The sequence below is a fragment of the Protomyces lactucae-debilis genome, assembly GCF_002105105.1.
Source record: "Protomyces lactucae-debilis strain 12-1054 chromosome Unknown BCR37scaffold_4, whole genome shotgun sequence".
NCBI classification, from domain to species: Eukaryota; Fungi; Ascomycota; class Taphrinomycetes; order Taphrinales; family Protomycetaceae; genus Protomyces; species Protomyces lactucae-debilis.
Genome location: NW_024467996.1, coordinates 595873 through 621270, shown reverse-complemented (window position 1 = coordinate 621270; position 25398 = coordinate 595873). Strand labels below are relative to the sequence as shown.

Genomic DNA, 25398 nt, shown 5'->3' with positions numbered 1-25398 from the left:
CTTATTAGATATATCTATATGCTAGCCATGCTTTACAAAAGTCGTGTCGGTGTACAAGCGTGTCTATAACGCCCATCAAGGGTCGTTTAGAACAATGCAGAAAGGATGAACTGAGCGGCGATGAGTGCAGCAGGTACCGCCATCATCTTTCCTGCGCCTGAGCTCGCTGGCAGTGACGGTGAAGAAACTGGCAGTGAGTTGACAGGCACACTTGGCCTAACCACTGTTGTGAAAGCTGGCGCAGTGGGTGCAGGACCCTGAGGCGCTGCTGGGATAGGAGGGCCAGCTGGTGGACTTCCTGCTGAGGGGGCTGCAGGAGGGCCAGCGGGAGGAGGTCCGGCAGGTGGCGTACCGCTAGCGGCAGGTGCGGCAGGTGGCGGAGGAGGCCCAGCTGGGTTCGTCTGTGTAGGAGGAGTAGGTGCTGATGGAGCGGGAGGAGGAACCACAATGGTGGTAGGAACCACGATAGTGCTGGTGAGTGTCACTGTCGTCACGGTCGTACCAGTCGACACAATTGTTGTGATGGTGGTTGTGCTAGGGACAGACGTGGTGATGATGACCAGAGTCGGGGGAGGTGGAGGAGGCAAGAACGGAGTGGTCGAGGTTGAAAGAATCACCTGAGTGCTTGTGGAAGACAAAATTGGCAAAGTGACCGAGCTCGAAGGGACTGTAGGAGTAGTTGCTGACGAGGGAGGGACCACAGAACTAGATGAAACGACAGCGCTGGAAGTCGTGGCCACAGAGCTCGTTGGGACTGTCGAGCTAGCAGGAGGCGCACTAGCAGAGGTAATGACAGTTCCAGAGGAAATGGTCGAAGAGCTGACTGGAGTCGAAGAGCTGCCTGTCGTGCTCGACAAAATGGCAGAAGTGCTGGTGACCATGGTCGTCGAGGTAGTCACCGGCACAGAGCTGGATGGGACAGACTCAGAGACGGTCGTCGATGAAGTGGTCTCAGGGTGTGAGCTCGTCGTTGTGGTTGTGCTCGAGGTGGTTTCGGGATGAGAACTCGTCGTGGAAATTGTCGTCGAGGTAGACTCGGAATGAGAGCTCGCCGTTGTGGTTGATGTAGTCTCGGGGTGCGAGCTCGTCGTTGTCGTTGTGCTCGAAGTAGTCTCGGGGTGAGAACTCGTTGTTGAGATTGTCGTCGAGGTTGACTCGGGATGAGAGCTCGTCGTTGTGGTTGAGGTAGTCTCGGGTTGCGAGCTCGTCGTTGTAGTTGTGCTCGAGGTGGTCTCAGGGTGAGAGCTCGTTGTTGAGATTGTCGTCGAAGTTGACTCAGGCTGAGAGCTCGTGGTGGTTGTCGTGCTCGAGGTTGTCTCAGGAACGGAGCTCGTCGTCACTGGGGTCGTGCTGGTGGTCGACACCGTAGTAGACGAAACTACCACGCTTGTAGAGGTAGGCGGCGCAGGGAAGCATTGGTCGTACGTGACAATAGAGAACTTGACAGGAATACAGTTGGGGTATTGTACTGTGAAGTAGTTGTAGCTGGTCAGTGTCGGGAAGATGCCAGGCCCACACGCGTAAAAGTCTGAGGAGCCCTTGTATGTCAAAAGGCCGTTGCATGCGCCAAACATGTTCTGGTCATTGCTTGGGTTTGCGTCACCAGAGCATTGGAATTGATTTGAAGTCGCCTGTTCACCGACACAGAACTTGGGTCCGTTCTTGACGGTCTGGTCGATGAGCTGGAAACCGCCGCTGACCTGACGAACAAGTGTGAATTGGTTCGCTTTCGTTTGTGTTGACTTGTCAGTGTAGAGCTGACCATCATCGGCGTAGTCATCTACGCAAGAGCCGTCGAGACTGGATTGCAGGGAGAAGACATCGGGTGTCGCTGTGGAACCATCGCACGTCTGACCAGCAGCACGAGCGAAGAGATTGATACCGGCAGCGAGGAGCAGTGCCTTGGACAGCATGACTTTGTGATTGATGTTCCCAAGCCATGCCGAGCGCTGGCCCTTGCTTTATACAAGGCCCATGCTTGTCGTCCTTTGCCGCTCCAACACCCTGATTCTTCACCCATCGCGCTTTGCAATCTGCTCAACGAGCCCATCATGTGCTGTGAGGCCTTAAACAAGGCGGCTTTGTGTAGTGGCAATTCTTAAAGGCCACCAGCTGTCGTCTGTGTTGTTCCCCCGTTGCCTTGGCCGTGGGGCCGATCCCTCTCGTGGTGGCGTCCCTTGTGCCTTAACCATCACAATTAATTCTTTCAGACTCCGCGACCGTTGGCAAAGGCCGTTGGTCCCTGCAGCTCGACCGTTGCACCGCCAGAAACTAGCGCTCATAGATTCACCGTAGCTTCACCCGGCTATGCGGCCTATGCCTCGCTACAGTCCCCATAAACGTGCCAATGCAGTCCAGCAGCCATTGGCCATCACTCGGCCAGTCCAGATTCACTGCTCGTAAAGCGTGCTGGACTTGCAAGCTGCAAGACGTAGTCAAGCGCACGGGCTGGTCCTTGCCCATTTCTTGGTTCTCAAGCCATCTGTCAAAGAGCCTGTGCGCCCTCAGACCGCAGTGTGCTCCTCTGAATCGAGACTAACATTCAAACTCGACAAGCCTTTGCATTGAGATACGGTTGCAAAGACTGCCCTTTGGCATGCCCTCAAAGACTACGATGAGTCATTGATGACTTTGTCATCGGCAAAGAACCCTTGCCACTGTGGTATAGTGTCATGGGACCAGCACGGCCCAGTTCAGAGACACATTTTGACGTCGCTTTGTCTCTGGAAGCTTTGACACTGAGCGTAGCTGAAAGCTTGAGCGCCCAGTTGAGACTTTCTGCCGCTGCATGTCTTAAATGTCAGACCGAGATTTTAACCTTTTCCGAAATGCATTAAAACAAGCGCGCGCCGGAGACGCGACCCACCTGACGGACAACGGTAACCTGCATACACAACAGCCGCTGCCCAGTGCCCAGCAATAGCTGCGATCTAGGTGTTCTTCCGGGCCCAGGTACGAACTCTATTTTAGCACAAGGCCATGTATATGCATGAATCCTGCATCATATGTAGCAGAGATCAGTGAGAAGCCTCAAATAGGCGCACAGGCTGAACATGCGCAGAGCGGCTGCTTAGCCAGCTGCTGATTACAGACGAGAGATGCCTGTCCAAAGTTAGCGACGACGATCACATGTAAGACTTGTAGCGTGCGCACATGCCATTGCAACAACCAAAAGATAGATCATGATCTGTGCAAGGCCTGGTCAGGCATATTTGTGTAAGCTGTGATGAATAGAGCGCATTGTGAGTGTGAGCGTATACCGCCAGACTGCTAGCGCTACGGCAGAAACGGCAGAGCGAACGCGCGAAACTGTTAAATTTAGTGTTCGTGTGCGCTGCAGCTGGGCCAATGCAATCATGACTGCAATGAGCTGGAGATATCACCTAGCTCTCAGATACGTCGCTAGCACCACGATGAGCCTGATCATGAGGTGCGAGTCTGGACACTGACCGGCCCATGACGAATCAGCTGTAGTGTATTGCCAAATTCATGTGCAAAACTGAGTGCCATGATGCCCTCGTCATGATGCGCAACGCCTGCCAAACGCCTTGTCACTGAATCGTCAGCGCATGCAGATTAGATGTGCTACCGTATGACACTCGACATGATGCTGCTACGGCTCAAGATCAATTGTTGGTGCTGCTCCAAGCGCGACACCGAAGCGTGTGGGACATCTGAATTTTAGGTCGCTGCAGGCACGACCTTCTACACTTGAGACCAAAGACTAAGACCTCGAGCCGCTACCCCAGATTTCTGTTGCTTGTTGCTATGGTGCTCATACTCGATGGCGGGAGCACATATGTCTTGCAGAGTATACCGCAGGATGCACATGCTGCTCTCTTCAGCAGTCCTCTGTGGACCAGTCAAGCTCTATACGATTTTCCAGATGCTGTGCAGACACTACATAGAAGCTACCTCGAGGCTGGCGCTGAGCTGATATCATGTATGACCTATCAGCAATCTCCAGATACGATGAAGCATCTTACTGGACCAGGCTCTGATGCTGATGTCTGGAATGCTGGAATGCTCGCGAGTTCTCAAGCTTGTCAGAAGCATGGTAGTGGTAGTTCCGTACTGACACTGGGGACTTATGCAGCTATGCTAGGCAACGGAGCAGAATACTTTCATGTCTTCAACGATGGCGACATGGAATCTCTTCGGGAGTTTCACAGGGTGCGTCTACAGCACTTCATCCAATCTCCTGCCTGGAGCGACGTTCAGTATATCGCTTTCGAGACGCTACCTGATGTGAAGGAAGCGTTCCTCATTCTTGACGTCTTGCAGGCCTTGCAACACAGCTTGGCAGAAAAACGGGTCTGGATCTCCTTTTCTTGCTCGGGCGAGGGTGCCACTGACAGACTGGTTGAGGGCATCACATCATTGCTACGAGACGACAGAACACAGAAGCTCCTCTGGGGCATTGGACTCAATTGCTTCAAGGAGGATGTCGCGGACGGTGTGGTGTGCGGCGTAGAGAACCTTATCAGGGGTACTTCATTGTACCTGGTGCTCTACCCAGACAACGGCGAGGTATGGGATCCTGTCAAGCGGATATTCACTGGCACGCCCAAGACTCCAGACACATGGGCTGAGCCATTCAAACAGTGGTCAAGCCTAAATCATGGCCGCCTGGTCTTTGGCGGATGGTGAGTTCTTTCAGTTTGGTACAATTGCTAACAACGAGTTGCCAGACGACACCTGATCACATACGGGCAATCAGACGGGCTGTGGGCGCTGAGAGAGAGAAGTGAGCTGCTTCGTAGCGGGTTCAGTCATCTCTACAGAATCTATACACTGTAGTATACAAATTTCCATCCCTCGCCTTTCCCTTTCGTCTCACGCCGCGCACAATTCGCGGACTGAATCCCGACACCCGACGACATTTTCGGAGCAAAAAGGAAAGTACACACAAAGCACATCCTCCTTCATCTATACTCCTAGCAGCAGCAGCAGTATGCTCTCTCTCCGTCAGACTGCGTTCGCTCTCAAGCGTCATACACGCGCATACGCACAGGTCAAGGCTGCAGCAGGCACGTTCGCCTCGCAAAAGAACAGCAATGGCAACTACACAGTCTCCATGATTGCAGGCGACGGCATCGGTCCAGAGATTTCCAAGTCAGTGGTTGACATCTTCTCAGCGGCCAAGATTCCAATTGAATGGGAGGAGTGCGACGTCACCCCGATTCTCAAGGACGGCAAGACGGCCATCCCAGATGAAGCCATTGCATCCATTCGCAAAAACACCGTTGCACTCAAGGGCCCTCTCGCGACGCCCATCGGCAAGGGACACGTATCGCTCAACTTGACTCTGCGCAGAACATTCAACCTCTATGCCAATGTGCGACCGTGCCGTTCAATCCAGGGATTCAAAACTCCTTACGACAATGTCGACACCGTCCTCATCCGCGAAAATACCGAGGGAGAATACTCTGGTATTGAGCATGTTGTTGTGCCTGGTGTTGTTCAGAGCATCAAGCTCATCACACGCGCCGCGTCAGAGCGTGTCATTCGTTTCGCTTTTCAATACGCACGCGATATTGGTAAGAACAAGGTGACTGCCGTGCACAAGGCTGCCATCATGAAGATGTCTGACGGTCTCTTCCTCTCTACCGCGCGTGAAGTCGCCAAGGAGTACCCGGATGTTGAGTTCACCACCGAGGTGCTCGACAACACCTGCCTCAGGCTCGTCACTGACCCTGCACCATACGCTGACCGCATCACAGTCATGCCAAACTTGTACGGAGACATCATTTCCGACTTGTGTGCTGGTCTGATTGGTGGTCTTGGTTTGACGCCTTCTGGCAACATCGGCAATGATGCGTCTATCTTTGAGGCCGTTCACGGTTCAGCGCCTGATATCGCAGGCAAGGGTCTCGCCAACCCAACTGCACTGCTTCTTTCTTCCGTCATGATGTTGCGTCACATGGCGTTGCACTCTGAGGCAGATAAGGTACAAAAGGCAATCTTTGATGTTCTTGCAGAGGGCACCACCATCACTGGTGATTTGGGTGGCAAGGCCAGCACATCGCAATATACACAGGCCATCATTCAGAAACTCGCTTAGATTTTTAGAAGCTTTCACTTTGGGCCAACATGTTGCTACAACTTTGTGTGCTTGTATAGGATTCAAAATAACCTGGCATCTCAGTCTTTACCCTTTAGCCTCCACATTGGTCTCTTCCTTCGCTTGCGCCTTGACCCCTGTATTCCACCATACACCAGCGAGAATCACGGCCTGTGACCCCAAAACCATAGACGAGCTGCGTACTGTGCTGGGGTATACGTTCCAGGCATCTTCATGAGCAGCCCAAATGATGAGTTGAGTGATAAGCGGCAGCCCCGTTTGCTCGAGCAAGAAGGGTATACTCCAAGCTGACCATGCGTAAAATTGATAGTGCAAGCTTCGTGCAAATAACATGCCAATCATATTGCTCGTGTACAACATCGTCAATATGAATGGAGGCGTCAATTTGGATTCAGGGACATCCTCGCCAGTTGGGAAGAGAAAACCGAGTGTATTGGCAATGATCAGCTTGCTGATGCGCTGCAGTGATTTACCGGAAGGCTTGTTCCAGCGTGTCGAGGCAAACAAGAGTAGAGTCCCTACATGCAGGACGAGCAACAAGACGGCAAAGTCCGACGAGAGGAAGAGGAACTCTGGCAGGATTCTCCAGTTGACTGTCCACTTGTACTCGAATGCACGGCCAAAGTCAAAGGCCCGCGACAGGTAGGAGCTTGCATTCGCCTGAAGAAATGGAAGACCCATGAGGCCTTGGATAGCCAGAATGAGCAATCCATGCCGTACACTCTTGCCAACCCCGACAGCTTGCAGAAGAATCATGATGATTGCAGGGAGATAGAGCAGCGCATTCATTTTGACGCTGAGCGCAAAGCTAAAGAACAGAGAGCCCAAAAGGTAATTGCGTCTAGTGTACCAATAAACAGAGATTGACATGACGAGTGACGACAGCCCATCATTGAACATGCGAAGAAGGTAGATGGAATGCAGACGTTTTGAGAGAACCAGCAAAGGCACATTGAGCCAAGACGCGCCAGCATAGCCATAGGTGGCCATAACAATGACTAGATTCATGAGGTACAAACCAGCAAAGATTATTTGTCCAGCGAGCAAATCAGAGCCTTTGCTCGTGAGCTTGTACAATAAGCTGTACAGGTACACATGACCAGCAGGGTAGACGAGGGGTCCGGTTTGGCCATTTATCTGCTTGTAGTCACGCGTGCCCGACAAATAGAGCTCGACCTGCTGCATGTACGCTCTCCAGTCAATCTCTGTATAGCTCACGCGCCAGATGATGCCTGCACAGAGCACAGCATCAAATAGCACTAGGCCAAAGCACAACTTCTTGAAGCTGGACCATGGCATGTCTGGCAATACTAAAGGAGTGGGATCTGTTGACGTGGATCTGATCGTGACCTGAATTTCACCTTTTCGTCTCCTTCAAAATCCCAAGAACACAACGGCAAACAGCACAAGCGCATCATCACACACTCAACCCATCTGCCCCGTCATCGGCAGTCCACAGGAGAGGCCCTTCCCCGGATGCGGCAGACGTGTGACTTTTATGACAGAGCCTCTGGCCATTCGATGCGACTTTAGTGACGCAATACCAGGCCAGGTCCCCGCGCACCATGAATTGGACGAGGACGATGAGCTCAGCAGCGAGTTGCTCGACCACTATGTCAGACGACACGATGGTACGCCACGGAGACTACGCTGGCTTAGTGCCCTTGGGCAGTTTGTCAAGCAAAATACATCCTTGAGAGACACAGCGCATCATTATACGCTCGACGATTTTCCAGAGGGCTATGTATTTTTGGAGGAGTTCTCACGCGCTGGGAACTACCGCTATAAAGGTGAAGCGTCGCTCTGGGGTCATCCGTCAGGCAAGCATTATGCCTCGGTCGCAGAATTCCAAAAACACCTTCTTTGGTTGTTGCTCGACGCACAGCATATTCCTGCAAATTGCCTCTGCAAGCTCTGTAGGCAGCATCGCACGGAAGCGCAAGCGAATAAAGTTCAACTGGGATTGCCAGTCACGGAGCGAGCGCCGTTGATGACGGGTATGAGCGATATCGCACTCGTCATCATGGCAAAAGCAAGGGCAGATCAAGCGAGAGATCTTGCACCGCATGCTCCCATCTACCGTTCATTCGAGATTGTCAAACATCTTGCCAAAAAAGCCACGTTCATTGTTGTTTCCAGCCGCATGCTCGTTGTTCCTGACATGTCACCGGCTAATCAACTCCCGGCCCCTGTCAGAGTTCCTCACTACACACTTGTCGCCATGAATAGTCCGCACGAACAACTGGAAGGTGTGCCGCAAGCAGACCTGGCGCCATTTTTCGCCATCACGGGCGATGAGGACCAGATTCTGCGGGATCCTCCTCACGTGTGTTCTACAGCGAGCCCCATTGGCAAATTCCAACTTCAATACGCAGATGAGGCTTTGCAAGAACCCATTGGACCCAGATTTACCGGCTTCTTTCTTGGTCCTGAAAAGGTGTACTGCTCGGATATAGTACGCATCGCTTCTCGAGAGGGAGAACGCACAAAGTACAAGCTTATGCAGGTGTCTGATATCTTCCTTGATTCCCAGACCAAGATTTACAAAGTGCGTGGCGATGTGTTCGCCTTCCGCCACAAGCGCGATACAGATGTCGCAACGACGCCAAAACCTATTGGATCCGATACACGGCCGATTCCGGCTCAAATATTACAACACGCATTGATTGCTAATCTCGACGTCACATTCATCAACAAGCCTCTGACCAGATGTGAGTCCGTGCTCGGCGATATCATGGGTCGTGACTATCCGCTCTCGTCGTTACCCAGATCGGGTCGCAAGTTTGCTAGTCTCGCCTCCGTCACACTCTCCCAATTGTACAACTGTCGAGCCAATGCTCTGTCAGATGAGTTACGAAATCGTGTCAATGAGCTCCTCAAAGCAGAGCGCGATGAGCCGCTTGAGCCAACTATAAGACGAGGACAAGATGGTGTGGCCACTCCATCAAAGCTTGGCGCAGTTTCCGCAACCCTCAACATTAACGGCATCACGCAGTCTGCAAATGGATCTCGAGGCGTGTCTTTGAGAGGGTCTCCAGAGATGGACAATAGCTTAGATGAGCCCATGCCCGCACATCTATCAAAAGCAGGCTCTAACACCAAGATCAACATCAAGAGTAGCTCTGGTCTAACGCCGAAGTCGCCACATCGCCCAGCTTTATGGAATCCTAGGAGGCAACACCACGGTGCTACGTCTGCTACGGGGAATGAAACAGATCATGGCCCAGTTCGGCGCCGGATCAGCTACACGCAAGCAACCTCAATACTGCCAGACCATGTTGATCAATCGAATGTGCTACCCAATCAGCCTGCCAAAGCTCAGCGAGCGGGTCGTACGAGGCCATCTGGACGGACGGGTCATGCGTCCTCTGATTCCTCAGATGGTTTGCCTGTGGTTCGGCGAAAGAGGAGAAGCAATCGAGGCACCTCCCGCAGTACCGTACACAGAATTGTCTCCCACGGAAGTGATTCAAGTGCTGATGCTGATGTGATGCGGCAACAATTGGGGTCTAGCCAAGGCAATGTGGCGTCTCCGAAGGTCAAACAACTTGCGCAATCTGGCAACGAGGAGGATAATCCTATTCTCCATCGCAGAAATATTAAGCCGACTCAAATCTCATCTCGCAAACGACAAAAGAGAGTTGCTTTGAGCGCAGAGTCTAGCGGGGAAGAGCAAGAGCCGCTGGAACGACAAATTAATGCCAGAACGCCTGCACACCAAGAAACACAATCAGGTGACAGAGCGCGCAACCTCACTGATGTAGGGAAAGCGAACGACAGCACGCAAGTTACTCGCAAAGTTCGGGGTGGACCAAGCTTGCCCGGTGGAAGTCAGCCACGTCAGTCAAATGGACTAGTGCGTACACAGCCAATGCCAGTTGCATCAGAGCGTCCAGAACGCCAATTGAACACGACTACTGCTCAACAATCAAACCTGTCGATCGCACAGGCTCGTGAAAAGCTGCAAAATCTTGCTGGCACTGTGTTGAAGGGCAATAGCACAATGGTGAACGGTGCGCGAAGGCCTGACAAGACTGGCAGCGTAAGTATCATTCACCCATCAGCTAAGCAACCAGTGAGAGCGCCATCCATTCCTTCACAGCAGAACAGCGGCAAACGTGTACAAAACACAGCAGGGCGGGCGGCCGGCGCGCCTGACAGCATTGATGACATTGACTTATTTGCTACAACCGCATCTGAATATAGCAGCGACTGATCTCAACTCGTAGTGACAAAATAGCAAAATATAATGGGTCAAAAGGACGATGCGAGACTGGCTAATGCTGGACGCTAGACTGCCTTCCGCAGAGTATGGTTTGGGCGCTTCATGAAATCATTTCGTCATTGGTCATCTCGATCAGCGTCTTCTTGATCATAGACGCTTGCATAACTGGTATTTGACAAACTTCTGCGCGAGTCAGGACTCGGAGGTGGCGTCTCTAGCTGATATGCAATCGATTGTAGGACATAGCAGGGATTCTCTGACAAGCTAGTCATCCTTGCAGAGTACCAATCTTGAAGCATGTCCTGATATTGCTGTTCTGACATGCAGTACAGCAAGTTTTCCACAGGCTGGTCATCAGCTCGACGCTTAATAAAGTTGATGATGGACTGTCGATCAGACCTGGGTGAGATGTCCCAACATGCCATCGCGAATGTGCGAGCAAATTGAGCTTTTCGACGCAGAAACTGCACCTCAAAACGTGTGCCAGCAGCATTCTGTTGAATTCTAGTCTCCAACTGGACCCTCTGTTCAACATCTTGCCATGTCGGATCATCTTGCTTGTAAAGAGTATGGAGTCTCGCATGCTTGGAGAAGCGTTTCAAGCGATGTAGAGAGAGGTGTTCGAGGAATCTCGTCTTGCGAAAAAAGAGGTCCCACCGCTGAAGCAGATCCTCGAGCGTAGCCCAGGAATTGTCAAATGACTCAAGCAATTCCCCGATGCGCTCGATAAAGACACCTTGAAAGAACACACCGGCCCTCTTTTTACCCCAGTATTTCCCATGCTGACGCGCCCATTGGGCCCAGAGATCTGCCTCGAGAAGATCGACAAGCTTCCTGCGTTCAACATGCGCGTCCTGATATATTTTGTACAGCCGGGCGTAGCACTGCGTCAAATCAATCGTCAGATTGCCGGTTTCCGCATCAAATGCGAGCGGTTGTACGGTGACAGAGTCCGTATCACTGACATTGATGGCCCAGACCGTGTAACGCTGTTGCACGGTCCGTAGTCTATCAAGCCGTATCACCGCACAATTAATGGCAAAAGGGTGCCTTTGATCCGGACAAGTGTTGAGAGCTAGCGTTGATTAGCAAAGATGGGAAAATGGAGGTGCAATTACGGGAAAGATAAAGCCGCAGACCGTCGTTTGCCTCGCAGTAGTCGCTGGTCAAGAGCTCAGGAAAATACTTGAGTGTCTCTTCCGCATCGAGTGCGACGCCGGGCCAGCAATCTTCTTCATCGAGCGGCTCAGGCGGCCCATCGTCTTCATCTTCTTGGTATCCACTGTATGTATACTCAAAGGCCTGAAAGTTGGTCGTCAATAGCAAATTCAGAAACCGGGCGCTGGCAAAGACGTGCAGTCTAGCGATACGGTACCAAGCATGATTAACATACTGAGCTGAACCCCAGAGATCTGGAAAGCCCACTCGCTCTAGTATTATTTGTAGAACCTCGTCTGGAAGCCTCAAGTGAGCTGGGCGCTGTGCCGAGTGGCTAGATGAGCTTCGATGATGCGAAACTGAACTCGTCAAGACGTTCGCCAGCTCTTGTGCGCATGATTCGTTGGCTCCGCTGCTGACAATGGATGATCCCGGGGTCGTTGTCTCCGAGGCAAGCGTTGTCAGCGTGGCACTAGAAGCGTCGCCATCGCTGCCTGTGCTCAGATCCGTTTGCTTTCTGTCGGGAGCCGCTTTCACTGACAGAGAAAGGTCTGGCGATTCCATAGATGCTTGCCTCGAATGTTCTGAGCCATTCTCTTTGGCAAATAGATGCGTTTTGCGGCTTTGTGGACGCCCGTCAGTATTGTCAGGTGAGTTGTGCATCGGGGCGCCAGCGGCGCTTATCGCTCAGCCCGGCCAGAAGTGAGGATGAGGGCTGATGAGTGTTCGGTATGAGTCGAGCAAAGATGAGAGACCAGGCCTGTCTCAGAGCGAGAGCGCGATACGGTGGATGTTGTGTTGTGAAATCGATGCACTGACGTGATGAGACGCGACGAGCAAATTCGCGGACATCATCCAGGAACAGGCACAAGAACAAGACCAAGAAGGGGTTCATCGATATGGATTGCTCTAGATACAGCGGCTACTTCTTGCGCTTTGCTCCGGCAAAGGCCTGCTTTCGACCCAGGTTGCCAATAACTTTGGTCAAAGCAGTCTTGATCTCGCCCTTGGCAAACTCATCGAGCGCATAGTACGTAGGTGCAACCTCGAGAAGCCATTCCGGCTTGATGGTCGTGACGGTGCGGATATAGTTCTTGCTGGTCAGGACAAACTCGTTGTACAGAACCCACTCCGGTTGCCGCTCAATACCGCACGATGGGTGAATCAGGACTTTTTGGTCGTCCTTGACTGTCATGTAGTAGTTCTTCTCCGTCTTCTTTGCCACCTGCATGAAAAAGCCCGATACGAGGGACCTTCTAATGTTGTCGTAGTAGCTCTTGTCCTCGTAAGGCGTCGAGACCAGGTCAATATCATGCCGCTCCATGATGCGCTGCAACTGACGTCGAACATTATCAGCACTTTGCAGAGCACGCTGCGACAGGAAGTACTCAAAGCACCATTCCTTGGTACCACCATTGTCTTGGTAGGCGTGATATACATTGAGCAATGTAAGATGGTCACCATCTTCATGCGCAAACAACTTGCGCATCTCGTCAGCCTGCTTCTTAGAAGAGTTGGGCCTGACAAAGACTTGTGGAACAGAGAGCAATGCCACAAGAGAGAGAATTTCATTTGAACAATGGAATTCGGGGCTCGAAATCAGCATCACGGCAAGCGCTGGGTCGAGGGGGAAGTCACTTGCTGTGCGACCCAAGGGCGTCAAATCTCCATCGTCATTCAGACACGCAAGGTAATTGAGCTCCTCGAGTGCTCGCATCATCGTCTCCGGCGCTGGTGGGTCCATAAAGTCGAAGTGGACGAGATCGTCAATGCCGAGCTTCTTGAGCTCGAGCACGGTGCTCGCCAAATTGGAACGCAGAATTTCTGGGTATGTTTGCTCAATGAGCTCTGTCTTGAATGCGCCTTCTGTGTAGAGACGGTAGCACTTTCCTGGTTTGGTTCGACCAGCACGACCAGCTCTTTGCTGTGCACTTGCCTTACTGATTGGACTGACGAGCAAAGACTCCACCCGAATGCGAGGATTGTACAGCTTTTGCTTGCTGAAACCAGGGTCGACGACATAGACGATACCATCGATTGTGAGGGAGGTCTCTGCAATGTTTGTCGATACAATGACTTTTCTGCCAGGAACGCCACCAGCCTTGAGTGGAGGCGGTGCTGCCTCAAAGATCTTTTGCTGCATGTGCGGTGGTAATGAACCGTACAGCGGGTAGCACTTGATGGGTCCACAGTCGTTTCTTTCTCGTAATAACTCATCACCCTCGAGGCTAATCTTCCTACAGGCACCCTCGATTTCCTCTTCGCCTGTCAGGAAAAGCAAAATATCACCTTCCGGCTCATCTTGATGGATTTGTAGTACTGTTCTGATGGCTGCCTCGAGGTAGTCCTTTTCTGGCTCACGCGTGTAGTAGATTTCGACAGGATGAGTTCGACCTGGCACAGCGAGCAGGGGTGCATTGAAGAAGTACTCTTGGAATTTTTGAGCATCCAATGTAGCAGACATGATGACAATCTTGAGGTCTGGTCGATTTTGCGCAATCTTCTTCATCAGGCCCATGAGAATGTCGGTTGCAAGCGTTCTTTCGTGCGCCTCATCGAGAATGATGCAGGAGTATCTTGAGAGCATGTGGTCATTCATTGCCTCGCGCAAAAGCATACCGTCTGTCATGTACTTGAGCACAGTGTTCTTGCTCGTGACGTCTTCGAACCGAATAGTGTATCCGACCTCTTGACCAAGGTTTACGTCGAGCTCGTCGGCCACACGCTGTGCAACAGACATGGCCGCCACACGCCTAGGCTGCGTACATGCGACCATCAAGCCTTCACGTTGTGGCAAGTCATCGTACAGCACATACTGTGGAATTTGTGTCGTCTTTCCCGAACCTGTCTCACCGACAAAGACAAGGATCTGTGTTGAATGGAACATCTTGAGAAACTCTTCCCGCTGCTGCGCTACAGGGAGATCTCTTCTCTTCTCTAGGATGCCAAAGTATTTGTTTGATAGCGGCTTGTCAGTCCACGGATTGATTGGACCATTCTCTAGTTCCGTCGCTTGTTCAGCAGTCGTTTGACGACGCTCGAGCTTCGCGAGCAAGTCGGATTCAGCCGCCATGTTGCCTCCTGTACGCCGCCGGCCGTCCTCTGCTGACATATTGATTTGTCCGTCTTCCGGCGCTGTCTTGGTCTTCTTGTGCGACCTCTCTGCCATACTCACAGCCTGGGCCTAGTCACTGCAGGCGCTGCAGCAATGGATGTATGGATGTATGAGTATGTGTATAGGTTTTAAACTTTTCGAGTCGCATCCTTCACACGCCAAATCTCACGCAGGCGCATCCACTCTCGAACAGAGCATCATCTTGTTCAGAGGGATGCTAGCACGGTGCTCAAGCTCATGGGCACCCTGAAGAGCGCCATCGCGGATGCAAAGGCGTACTTGGCCTCTTCAATCTCGCAAGGTATTATGTCTGTGCTCAATCGCGGGGACTGACTCAAGATGCCATCACGAGCCATGGTGGCCTACTGCACAGCTTGTATCTTGGCACACATGTCAGCGGCAAAGACATGAAAGGCGTCTCGGAACGAGCTATCGTCACTGCATATGTGATTTCTATGCTGCTTGAGATCCACGAAGCTGCCCAGAAAGATACAGAAGGGAGCATGCTTGGCGCACGAGACTTGCAAACGGTGCATGGTCTCAGCGAGCTTGTCTTCTTCATTGCAATCCGTTGCAATATGCCTCAAATGTACTTGCCGCCCTTGTCGACAAAACAAACACTGCGTCAGCTGCTGACTGGAGCCGAGCCGTCCCCTGAAAAGCTACGTGGACCGCTAACGCGAGTCCTGCAGATTTTGCCCAAACCTACTTTTGTATCAGGGGCGATCAAGGCGCGTCATCTGCCTGAGCTGGTTGCTGCTGTTCATTACTACCAGGCCAATGTTTCGAATAATATGCCTGAAGTTCTCATGAATGATTGCAACGTCGGCTCGGTTGCTCTCCTCCGAGCCTGCAGTAACCTACTCGTTACGAGCAACAAGTCGCCAATTTCTGGTCAGATATCAAGCTACATGACAGACATATATCTTCGCCCTCAAGGCTTCGTTGCTGCAACTGAATTTGTCCTCCAGCCGCAGGAGAATGGCGAAGTGTCTCTCAAACAGTTTGAACTTCTAGCCAGGCTCATCGCAGCAAAGCCATCCTCCATGGAAGTCAGTCGATACTTGCAGTACATCCTGCCTCAAATCATGATAGCATTGGACGACAAGTCAGAAGCTGGCAGCATCAGAAAGCGAGCCGCGCCTTTTGTCGTGCGCGAGATCATCAAGCAGTTCGGTGCCCCTGCACAGACGATGCTGATTGATATGGTCGCGCAACCGATGATGATAGGAGACATGAAGGTTCCTTCGGAAGTACTGGATCCTGCTCTGGAGCGTCTATGCATCTTGACGCAGGACTTTCAGGTGACTCAAGTAGTGCTCGCGGACGTCGCACTAGGTGCCTTTGTATTCGGCTACTCAGCACATCGCCAAGGTCTTCACGCTACACGAGATCTATGTGAACGACTAGTCATTCGATTCGTCCGTTGCCGTGAAGCGGATCTCCTTATGGAGCTCTGGCAACAATCAACTACCAGGTCAGAGCTGCCCGTCCTCACAAAGCGTGGCGAAGTGACGCCCGTTCAGCCTATCGAAGTCTGCCAGTACTTTCTACGGATAGCGGAGCTTGTCCGCTCGGAGAAACAATTACTGGTTATGTTCTATGAGAAGCTGGTTCAATGGGACGCACCTGCAATAGCAGCACTGCAGAATATGAAGCTTTTGATTGAGCTGCCGACAGTCTATGCCAAAGTCTTTCACGAGTCGACGGAACGGCTTGTTCGGCTTGTTCGTGGACTGGACGATCGACCCGATCAAGGACTCTATGTCTCTTTAACTCTGATCAAAATCACAATTGAAAGTCCCTCTCTCGACAAGCACTTGACCATCATGGACATTGACGAGGTGAACGCCAAGTTAGGAGTGATCAGGCACTCTTCACATCGGCTAGGCGAGTCTGGTCAACAGGTCAGCCAACTTGCACAGGCGCTTGTTCAACAGCTTTCGCTCATCAAAATGCGTCGAGAAGTGGCTACAACGTCGGCAAAGGCAACAAACACCGTCAGCACCAGCACCAGCAATACAATGAAATTGGCTCAAAACAAGTATCGGGAAGCGCTCAAGGATATCACTGATGAAGTCATTTCCAACAGAGCGCATGGCCTGTATCTGCTTTCTGAATTGTGCAAGCAAGCGAGAGAACCAAGGGCAAGCAAAGAGGTGCGTGATGTGGTGGAAGCAAAGCGCATGGTAGATGCCGTTATCACACTCTTGGGGGATGAGGAGGATTTTGTCAGCATGAATGCAATCAAGACGCTCACACAGCTTGTGCTCACCTACGCAGAGGCTGCAGATCATGCCTTGGGCGAAGTCAACGAAGCAGCCAAGTATACTGATTCGGTACGCGTGAGCATAAACAAAGCACTGCAAGCAGCATCGAAGGAGACAATCGATATATCTTTGAAGAGCAAAATTGGTATGCTGTCGAGAGCGTAGATGTGATGCCGCTTTTTGAGTAGTAATGTACATTTCGGAAGGCATAGTGGCCTGCTTTATATGCCGGCCGGCACAGATTGAGTGCATGTCGCAAGTGATCATCCCTTTGCGATAAGCACGTCGAAGACATGGTCAACCTTTCCGAGCCAGATCTCATGTGTGAGCATGTTGTCACTCCTCCATTGCATTCTTCAGGTCCTCTTGATCGCCTGATATCCAGAGGACATTATTGCATCGAATCATCACCTCCCCCAGCATACCTGCGTCCTTCCCATCGACAAACTCTTGTGTCTGTAGCAACTGCAAATTCATGTAATTGTCGACTGCCTGCAGCGTGCCGCGGTACTCTTGGCCCCATTTGAGCCGTACAACGACAGTCTTGTGAAGAAGATCCTGTAGGAAGGGCTTCGGGTTGATGGGCGCTAGTCTCGACATGGCCTGCTCTTGTCGATAAGTGTCAGCGCTCTTTGGCCTCTTTCAAGCGTCGTCGTCGCGCAGAATCGACCGCGCGCCGCAACCAAACCAGCGCCCATCACACACCCTGCAGCGTTGCCCGGTCTGGTCTGCTCCTCGTGCTTCTCTTTCCAGCTGTCTCCTTCGCGTGTCTGGCTTTGACGAGACACAGAGCACGCCAACTTGTCTTGTTTGACCGTCGCTTCTTCGCTCTGGCAGCCTGCTGCGCTTCAGTTGGTAGAGACGCATCGCCTGCTCTTTCACTCGCTCCATTCTTGTGAGGCATGAGCGCATCCTACTATGAGATCTACCGGAACACGTCGATTGGCGTCGCGCTGACGGATACGTTGGATGAAATGGTCACCCAAGGTCGGATTGCGCCTCAGTTGGCGATGAAGATCCTATATCACTACGACGAGCAAGCCAGCAAAGCGCTCAATGAAAAGGTCAAGTCGCGGCTGACATTCAAGGGCCACCTGGACACATATCGGTTTTGCGACGAGGTATGGACCTTCATTATCAAGGATGCGAGCTTCAAATTCGAGAATGAGACTGTCATGGCAGAGAAGATCAAGATCATCGCGTGCAACTCGACCAGGCCAGGCGAGGGTGCGTAAGGCGTTTTTGAAGAGCGAGCCAGCTCGTTATTCCAGCTGTAGGGAATTGTGTTTAATATTTGGAAATATGTCATTTGTTGGACTCGTTGTGCTACGCCCCTATGAGAGTGCCTGAACGCGTGCATGCGCATCGACATAGGTCATGAGGTCACTCGTCTCAACCCCACCCATTTGTCCCAGCTGAGGCTCGCCGTTAATGATTCGCTGAAACTTGTACAGGTTTGGCACAAGGAACTTGACCTTGCCACCCGACCGATGCGTTGGTGCGACCTGAGTATCCTCAATCATGCTCGCACGGTCCGCAATACAGATGGAGGGTAAGGCCACTTTGATGCTCTTGAACAATGGACCGGTCGATATCTTGACCAAAACAAATGGTGTGACCTCGAATAATGCCGTGTTGCGAATGGTCAGGCACTTATCTTCAGGAACCTCGAGCTTGAACTGCCATGTATTTTCAGAACCCTTTGTGATGAGATGTGGTTCAGCAATTGACACAGCTTCAGAGTCAATAGACCAGTCATCAGCTGGATTCACTTCTCGTGCATGTTGCCGCTTGTCACCAAAGAAGGTCAAGCGATTCATCAGGTAAAACTTGACTTCACGCACCTTGCGGGCACCGTGATTCGCAATGCGAATATGCCCATACATCTCATCGCCTTCGAGGAAGAGCGATTTCGGCAAGCTGGCATTGACATACACTTCATTGTAATTTGCAATGTCTCGTCCCTGGGATGCCTCAACCGGGTTATTGTAGACTGGGTTGTGCATGTCCCAAGCTTCTACTACACGCACTGGAAGACTCGTCGCGATGGTTTCGAATGAGCCTTGCAGCTTGACTGTGACATATCCAGTGACCGTGTAGCGAATTCTGGCAATACCCAAATCAGCGCTTGACGGTGCATCCACTGGCAACACAAAGGCAAAGGGAAAGCCCGTTGTTCCTTTACTTGGCTGGCGATAGCCATCCGCATCAGGTGGCGGCATGAGCGTCACTGCACTCGTGACAACATGCTGTTGACCCGATCGACTTGGATGCATATCTGCTCGGTCCTGAAATACTTTTTTGCCGAATAAGAATGTCAGAGACCGTGGTTCATGACCGGTCTCTGGATGAGAAATCTCCTCACAGCCTAGTACCTCCACACCAATTTCACCGACAAGGACCTGTGTACTACCAAGCGCTGCGCGAAAGCCTTCATCTGAGCTTATTTCCAAGTACCCGAAAATCTCGCCACCAGCGACAAAGGGCACTTGACCCACCCTGACCTTGACTTTGAGTTTTGACGATTTGGCAAAGCTGGTTGGATGGAAGCGTTCCTCAAGACACAATGCAGGTCGCTTAACAGGCTCCACTGGGAGCACCTTGATGGACTGAAGCGGATCATGTTCCATACGCATGCTGTCTCTAGATGATTGCTTTTTGGGTGATAATGGAACAACAGGCGATTGCTGCAGTCCAGCTTGGCTGGCAGAAGGCAAGTGCCGTACAGGACCTGACGTAGGCGGCAGAGGTTGTAAGGCTGGCGGCGCTTCAAAGAGTGGCGGCATGGCCGGTAGATCAGACTCAATCAAGACTTCGCCACGCTGTCTGCCACGTCGTGCTTGTATCTCTGGTGGAACTGTCGCTTGACGATCAATCTCGTCAACAGGCGACGAAGAAACATCATACTCATATGGCGTATCGGGAAAGCGTGTAGAACGATCCGGAGAAGGGATCCTGCCCTGATAATAGCTTTCCAGCTCACTAATCGGGTGCCTGTAAAGAGGTTCTGGCATCTGCGGCGAGTGAGTCGGAGGCGAAGGCAAAGAATTTACAGAAGATGGAACAAAGCTTGTAGAGTTCCGCCTGTCCTCGTATTGTGTGCTGCGCGTCATTCTGATCTGCTCTCCTCGCTCAGGTGAGATGGATCCTGGCCGCACCGTGTACTGCGGCCTCAATTGAGCATGAGGAAAGAATGCTTCCGGACTTGATTGAGACTTGAGGAGGGAGGGATGCATAGGCATCTGTAATGGGATGCTATTTTGTCTGCTTGGTGGACTCGTCGTCTGCGGGGTCCTTGGTCGAAATCCGGCCAACCGTTGCTGTTCCATAGGCGACGTTGGCATTGTCAGCGTTTGATAGCCTGCACTGTGCGGGCTCTGTCTGGGCAACGATGAATAGCTGTCGCTTGTATGCGGACTTGTAGGCAAGTTTCGCGGTGCAAACTGTGTTTGTATAGGTGAGAGGGCTCGAGGGGTCGATTGGCTCGAAGCATTGGGATATGGGCGCTGCTCAGCTTTCTTCTGTTGAAGTCGCAACTCAGAAGGTAGGGGACGAGGAACATAGGCTCCGCTGTTAGCCTCTTTACGAGGGATCAAGCGGTCCAAGTCATCGGGACTGTGATATTTGCGAAGCGGTCGTGTAGGTGCCATTTCAACGTCAAGGACTACCGGCTTCCTCGTGATTCTTCCTGCAGAGGCTTTGCTCGACGATTTTGAGTGAGCTGTTTCATTCGTGCGTACACTGCTGCCAGCATCAGCAACACTCAGCGGCCGGAGACTGCTGGCTGATGAGTTTATAGTAGTATTTGTAGGTGTACGTGACGGACTTGTACGCTGGCCAGTACTCATTCTCCTCTCCCGCATGTCTTGTTGCGGATGATGCAGGTGGCCCCGCGCCTCCTGAATATCGAAGGGCTCGACAAGCGGTTGTTTCAGCAGTGTCTGCTGTTGTGTGGCATACCTTGGCTGGGAAGCATTGTATTGTATTGCGCTGCGCGGCCGTGGAAGCGGTTGCTCTGCGTAGCTCTGGGGCACGCGTTCGCTTGACAGATGTACATTCTGCAGCCGTTCTCTGAAGAAGCGCTCACTTTGATGATCATCGTAGTACGATCCTATTTGAGCTTGTGCAGGATAGTACTGCTTGTCGCGCGACTGCTGCATCTGTTGCTGTTGATGTTGCAGATGCTCAGCTGGCGTATATTCTAGCGGCTTTGAGGGCAAGGGCGGCCCCGAGAAAGAGTTTCGATGCATTACATTCGCAGGATTCAGAGTTCAAAATGCAGCCATGTGCAGCAGAAGCTCGCTATGTCTTTAAGCAGATATGGAGGCTGAGTTTGCCAAGCTGTGTGTGTGGTTCTATATCTGGTCGCGTCTTGCTTTTGTCTTTCGCGCGACTCAGAATTCAGATGGGCAGGAGAGACAATGTCGACGTCATCTGCGAAAACACTTCACACCACGCCATCTGCTCATCCGGTACACGGCCTGCTCAGGTCTATGCTCAGAGGCCTCAGGTCTCTTGCTCAAAAGTCAAAACTCGCTCTTCCACTCTCTTCTAGACTCTCTCCTGCCTTGCCACAGCTGTGTTCCCTCAGCTCCATCAGCTACAGAATGCCTCGTGCTTCCCCGCCACCCTTGGGTCGACGTCGCTCTTCACGCTCTGCAAAGCAAATTAACTATGCTCAGAATGAAGATCTGATAAACGACCCTGATGTCTTTGAGGATCCCGCAGACCGTGAGGCGTCGCCTGACCAAGCCTCTGATTCAGAATCAAGCTTAAGTGACGCCCAGAGCGAAGACTCCCTCGTAAAGTCTGCAAAATCAACACCAGCAAAGAGGCAGCCTTCTACACCATCAAGAAAGGCGACTCCTCGAAAGACAGAAAGCGCGAGTCAATCTGTCAAGGAAGAAGCAGAAGTGGAGCTGGATGAAGACGGTGAGCCTATTCAAAAGTCACCGACCAAAGCAGATAAGCACCGTGTACGTGATGCTCTTGCGGCTGAACGGTATGCAAACTTCGAGCCGCGTCCACCCGCCGTCAATTCTGACTATGTTCCTATCCCTTTCAAGGGAAGGCTCGGATACGCTTGCCTCAATACCATTTTACGCTCTAGAAAGGAGCCCATCTTCTGTTCTCGAACAACTCGTATTGCAACGATACAGAAACCTGATCACGGCATGCCTTTCGTGCTGGAGCTCGGTAGGCAGAATGCGGCAGACCTGAGCAAGATTCTGCTGTGGAATGAAAAATATGGCATTCGCTTCTTTCGCATCAGTTCTGAGATGTTCCCCTTTGCATCACATGAAGATTATCTATACAACCTCAAGCACGCCGACAAGGAGCTACGAGAGGCGGGAGCTATCGCCAATAAGTATGACCATCGCATCACATGCCACCCGGGCCAATTTACTCAACTCGCATCTCCCAACCCAAAGGTCTTCGTGAATGCAGTTCGCGACCTAGAGTTCCACAACGAACTCCTCACCAGATTGAAACTCGACGAGCAGAGAGACCGCGATGCAGTCATGATTCTACATCTTGGTGGCATGTACGGAGACAAAGAGGCAACGCTTGCACGCTTTCGCACAAATTACGCAAAGCTCTCTGATCCCATCAAGCGCAGATTAGTCCTTGAAAACGACGACATGAGCTGGAGCGTAACAGACTTGCTTCCCTTGTGCCAAGAACTTGACATCCCTCTTGTTCTCGACTGGCACCATCACAACGTCGTGCACGACGAACAATTCCGCGAAGGAACGCTCGATATCTTGCTTCTGCTTCCTGCGATTGCCGAGACATGGAAACGAAAGGGAATCAAGCAGAAAATGCACATGTCTGAGCCTAAGCTGCCGAACCACCCATTGCCGTCGCAACGCAGATCTCATTCACAGCGTATCTATCATATGCCACCCTGTGCAGATGACATGGATCTCATGCTCGAAGCGAAGGATAAAGAGCAGGCTGTGTTTGAACTCTCTAAGACGTACAACCTCAACAACCCACCCTTACCCGAGGAAGTTGTTGGTGATGGCCCTGGCGCCAAGGGCGACGAGGCATATTGGCCAGAAGGGCAGGAGCTTAGGCTCAAGGTGACCAAGACTCGTGTCAAGAAGGACCCAGAGTACGACAGCGAAGGTAATGAGATCAAGCCAACACCAAAGAAGCGTACCAAAAAGGAGCCTGTTTATGACTCTGAGGGTAACGAAGTTAAGCCAACGCCGCGTAAAAGGGTCAAAAAGGAGCCAGCAACCGAGGAGGATGGTAGTGAGAGCAAGTCGGCGTCCAAGAAGCGTGTCAAGAAGGAAGCAGATGCAGAGGGAGATTCAAGCGCCCAAAAGACTCCTGCAAAGCGCGTCAAGCAGGAAGAAGATGCAAAGGAAGATTCAAATACAAAAAGGACGCCTGCCAAGCGTTCAAAGAAGGCAAGTGCTGCACTGGCAGTCAAGGATGAAATGACAGAGCCCGCGCTTATAGATGAGAGCCCAGCCAAACGCCCGACACGCGCGAGACGTGGCAAGAACACTGTTGCAGCAAGTGAGACTGAGATGCAGACGGGTGTTAGCGCCTCACAGCTGGTAGACGAGGCTGTTGAGCGGCTTGAGGGAAAGAAGATCGAATGAAGTTGTGAATACTAAATAGACGGTGTAGGGTTAGAGAGTTTAATGCATTCGACGCGACCGCGACTTGACTCAAGCCTAAAGAGGTTGGCTTCCTTCTCTTCAATCTCAAGCGATGGCAGACCGGGACTTCCATGTAGAGAAGTGCTTGCCTGAACTGGCTGGTGCCATCAAAAGGTCCAAGGTGCTCATGGTCGGAGCTGGCGGTATTGGCTGTGAATTGCTGAAGAACCTCGTCCTGACTGGCTTTGGCGAAGTACATCTGCTTGACCTCGACACAATTGACTTATCCAACTTGAACAGACAGTTCCTGTTTCAAAAGCAGCACATCAAGAAGTCCAAGGCGCTGGTCGCCAAAGAAACAGCTGCAAAGTTCAACCCACACGTCAAGCTCGAAGCATACCACGCCAATATCAAAGATGCAAAGTATGACATTGCATGGTTCCAGCAATTCAATCTCGTCTTCAATGCTCTAGACAATATCGATGCGCGTCGCCATGTCAACAAGATGTGCCTGGCGGCTGATGTACCTTTGATTGAGTCTGGCACAACAGGCTTTCGCGGCCAGGTGCAGGTGATTGTGCGTGGCAAGACCGAGTGCTATGATTGCCATCCAAAAGAAGTGCCTAAAAGCTTCCCCATCTGTACTATTCGAAGCACTCCCAGTCAACCGATTCATTGCATCGTCTGGGCAAAATCTTACCTCTTCAGTCAAGTCTTTGGCGTAGATGAGGATGAAGGCACACTCGACGGTTCCTCCAATGCAGAGAATGCAGATGAGATTGCCAACCTCGCAAAAGAGGCAAATGCACTCAAGGTCATTCGCGAAGCGGTGGGACAACCAGAGTTCAAGCGGCTCGTGTTTGACAAGGTATTCAAGGAAGATATTGAAAGATTGCGGTCTATGGAGGAGATGTGGCAGTCGAGAACAAAGCCCGATTCGCTGTCTTTCGACACAGTCAACAGCAAAGCTCAGGAACAGGGTGGGCAGCCATGGACAAATGATCAGGCACTTTGGACACTGGAAGACAATATCCTGGTCTTCAATGATTCCCTCGACAGGCTCAGCGCTAGGCTCCTAAAGCTCAAGGCAGACGCTGTTCCCGACTCTGCTGCACCCGTACTGTCGTTCGACAAGGATGATGTTGACACGCTCGACTTTGTGGCAGCCGCTGCCAATATTCGTGCACACATCTTTGGCATTGACAAGAAGACCAAGTTTGAGATCAAGCAAATGGCCGGTAATATTATTGCGGCTATTGCCACAACCAATGCCATCATTGCTGGCGTGTGCGTCTTACAATCCTTCAAAGTCTTGAAAAATGAAATCAAGCAAGCTAAGACGGTCTTCTTATCGCGTCGGCCGGAGCGTGTCTTCAACAATGAAGTTGTCGCTTCGCCTGTGCAAGATTGTCAAGTTTGTGGCGTCGCGCGTGCACAACTACGATGTGATACTAGCAAACACACGCTTGGGGAAGTTGTGGAGATGCTGAAACAGACTTGCGGCTACACCGACGAGATCTCGGTGCTCACAGACAACCTCATCTATGACCCTGACTTTGACGACAATGTCAGTAAATCGCTTGCCGATCTGAGTGCGGGGAGCGGCGTTTTCTTGACCGTTGTCGATGAGGACGAAGATGATGAAGCCGGACCGCGCGTGAATCTAGTCCTTGCGATTCAGCACATCGAGGGCCAGACTATCGTGGAGCTTGACTCGACACCCGACATTGCAAGGCGGCCGAAGAAGCAGCTGGTCGAGACGGACAACGTTGTTCCTGCTGCGCCAGAAGTTAATGGCACAGGAGAGAAGCGCAAGCGCGAGGGAGAGGATGATTCGGAATCAGGCAGCTCAAAGAAGAAGAAGGTCGAGCAAGAAGTGCTCTACATCAATGACGGCGATGAAATTGAGATTGATTAGACATACATCA

General features: G+C 51.7%; 13 protein-coding genes across 13 annotated transcripts; 7 read left to right on the top strand and 6 right to left on the bottom strand.

Moving 5' to 3' along the window:
* Window positions 1–86: 86 nt before the first annotated feature.
* Window positions 87–881, bottom strand: BCR37DRAFT_391502 (uncharacterized protein; the record flags this gene model as incomplete). Its single annotated transcript, XM_040871019.1, has 1 exon — window positions 87–881. One exon carries the CDS (start codon window positions 879–881, stop codon window positions 87–89), a length of 795 nt encoding a protein of 264 aa, XP_040727224.1.
* A 70-nt stretch (window positions 882–951) lies between these two features.
* BCR37DRAFT_391501 (uncharacterized protein) lies at window positions 952–1913 on the bottom strand (the record flags this gene model as incomplete). Its single annotated transcript, XM_040871018.1, has 2 exons — window positions 952–1221; window positions 1383–1913. The coding sequence occupies 2 exons, from the start codon at window positions 1911–1913 to the stop codon at window positions 952–954; spliced, it is 801 nt and encodes a 266-aa protein (XP_040727223.1).
* A 1372-nt stretch (window positions 1914–3285) lies between these two features.
* Window positions 3286–4745, top strand: BCR37DRAFT_377443 (Homocysteine S-methyltransferase). Its single transcript, XM_040868826.1, has one exon. The coding sequence runs from the start codon at window positions 3769–3771 to the stop codon at window positions 4648–4650; it is 882 nt and encodes a 293-aa protein (XP_040727222.1). The 5' UTR covers window positions 3286–3768; the 3' UTR covers window positions 4651–4745.
* A 106-nt stretch (window positions 4746–4851) lies between these two features.
* On the top strand, window positions 4852–6108 carry BCR37DRAFT_248656 (uncharacterized protein). The gene has a single exon (XM_040866607.1). The coding sequence runs from the start codon at window positions 4955–4957 to the stop codon at window positions 6062–6064; it is 1110 nt and encodes a 369-aa protein (XP_040727221.1). The 5' UTR covers window positions 4852–4954; the 3' UTR covers window positions 6065–6108.
* A 43-nt stretch (window positions 6109–6151) lies between these two features.
* Window positions 6152–7384, bottom strand: BCR37DRAFT_344604 (glycosyltransferase; the record flags this gene model as incomplete). Its single annotated transcript, XM_040867571.1, has 1 exon — window positions 6152–7384. The coding sequence occupies one exon, from the start codon at window positions 7382–7384 to the stop codon at window positions 6152–6154; it is 1233 nt and encodes a 410-aa protein (XP_040727220.1).
* An 86-nt stretch (window positions 7385–7470) lies between these two features.
* Window positions 7471–10480, top strand: BCR37DRAFT_377438 (uncharacterized protein). Its single transcript, XM_040868825.1, has one exon. It carries the CDS (start codon window positions 7584–7586, stop codon window positions 10299–10301), a length of 2718 nt encoding a protein of 905 aa, XP_040727219.1. The 5' UTR covers window positions 7471–7583; the 3' UTR covers window positions 10302–10480.
* Window positions 10481–12333: 1853 nt separating this feature from the next.
* Window positions 12334–14637, bottom strand: BCR37DRAFT_397335 (putative pre-mRNA splicing factor RNA helicase; the record flags this gene model as incomplete). Its single annotated transcript, XM_040871730.1, has 1 exon — window positions 12334–14637. The coding sequence occupies one exon, from the start codon at window positions 14635–14637 to the stop codon at window positions 12391–12393; it is 2247 nt and encodes a 748-aa protein (XP_040727218.1). The 3' UTR covers window positions 12334–12390.
* Window positions 14638–15161: 524 nt separating this feature from the next.
* BCR37DRAFT_386112 (uncharacterized protein) lies at window positions 15162–17018 on the top strand (the record flags this gene model as incomplete). Its single annotated transcript, XM_040870413.1, has 1 exon — window positions 15162–17018. The coding sequence occupies one exon, from the start codon at window positions 15162–15164 to the stop codon at window positions 17016–17018; it is 1857 nt and encodes a 618-aa protein (XP_040727217.1).
* Window positions 17019–17103: 85 nt separating this feature from the next.
* BCR37DRAFT_248637 (uncharacterized protein) lies at window positions 17104–17604 on the bottom strand. Its single transcript, XM_040866605.1, has one exon. It carries the CDS (start codon window positions 17451–17453, stop codon window positions 17190–17192), a length of 264 nt encoding a protein of 87 aa, XP_040727216.1. The 5' UTR covers window positions 17454–17604; the 3' UTR covers window positions 17104–17189.
* On the top strand, window positions 17605–18138 carry BCR37DRAFT_248642 (transcription initiation factor IIA gamma chain). Its single transcript, XM_040866606.1, has one exon. It carries the CDS (start codon window positions 17756–17758, stop codon window positions 18086–18088), a length of 333 nt encoding a protein of 110 aa, XP_040727215.1. The 5' UTR covers window positions 17605–17755; the 3' UTR covers window positions 18089–18138.
* On the bottom strand, window positions 18138–21215 carry BCR37DRAFT_248635 (uncharacterized protein). Its single transcript, XM_040866604.1, has one exon. It carries the CDS (start codon window positions 21101–21103, stop codon window positions 18188–18190), a length of 2916 nt encoding a protein of 971 aa, XP_040727214.1. The 5' UTR covers window positions 21104–21215; the 3' UTR covers window positions 18138–18187.
* A 925-nt stretch (window positions 21216–22140) lies between these two features.
* Window positions 22141–23700, top strand: BCR37DRAFT_377434 (UV-endonuclease UvdE-domain-containing protein). The gene has a single exon (XM_040868824.1). It carries the CDS (start codon window positions 22376–22378, stop codon window positions 23468–23470), a length of 1095 nt encoding a protein of 364 aa, XP_040727213.1. The 5' UTR covers window positions 22141–22375; the 3' UTR covers window positions 23471–23700.
* Window positions 23583–25388, top strand: BCR37DRAFT_344450 (uncharacterized protein; the record flags this gene model as incomplete). The annotated part of the gene is made up of 1 exon (XM_040867565.1): window positions 23583–25388. One exon carries the CDS (start codon window positions 23583–23585, stop codon window positions 25386–25388), a length of 1806 nt encoding a protein of 601 aa, XP_040727212.1.
* Window positions 25389–25398: the final 10 nt, after the last annotated feature.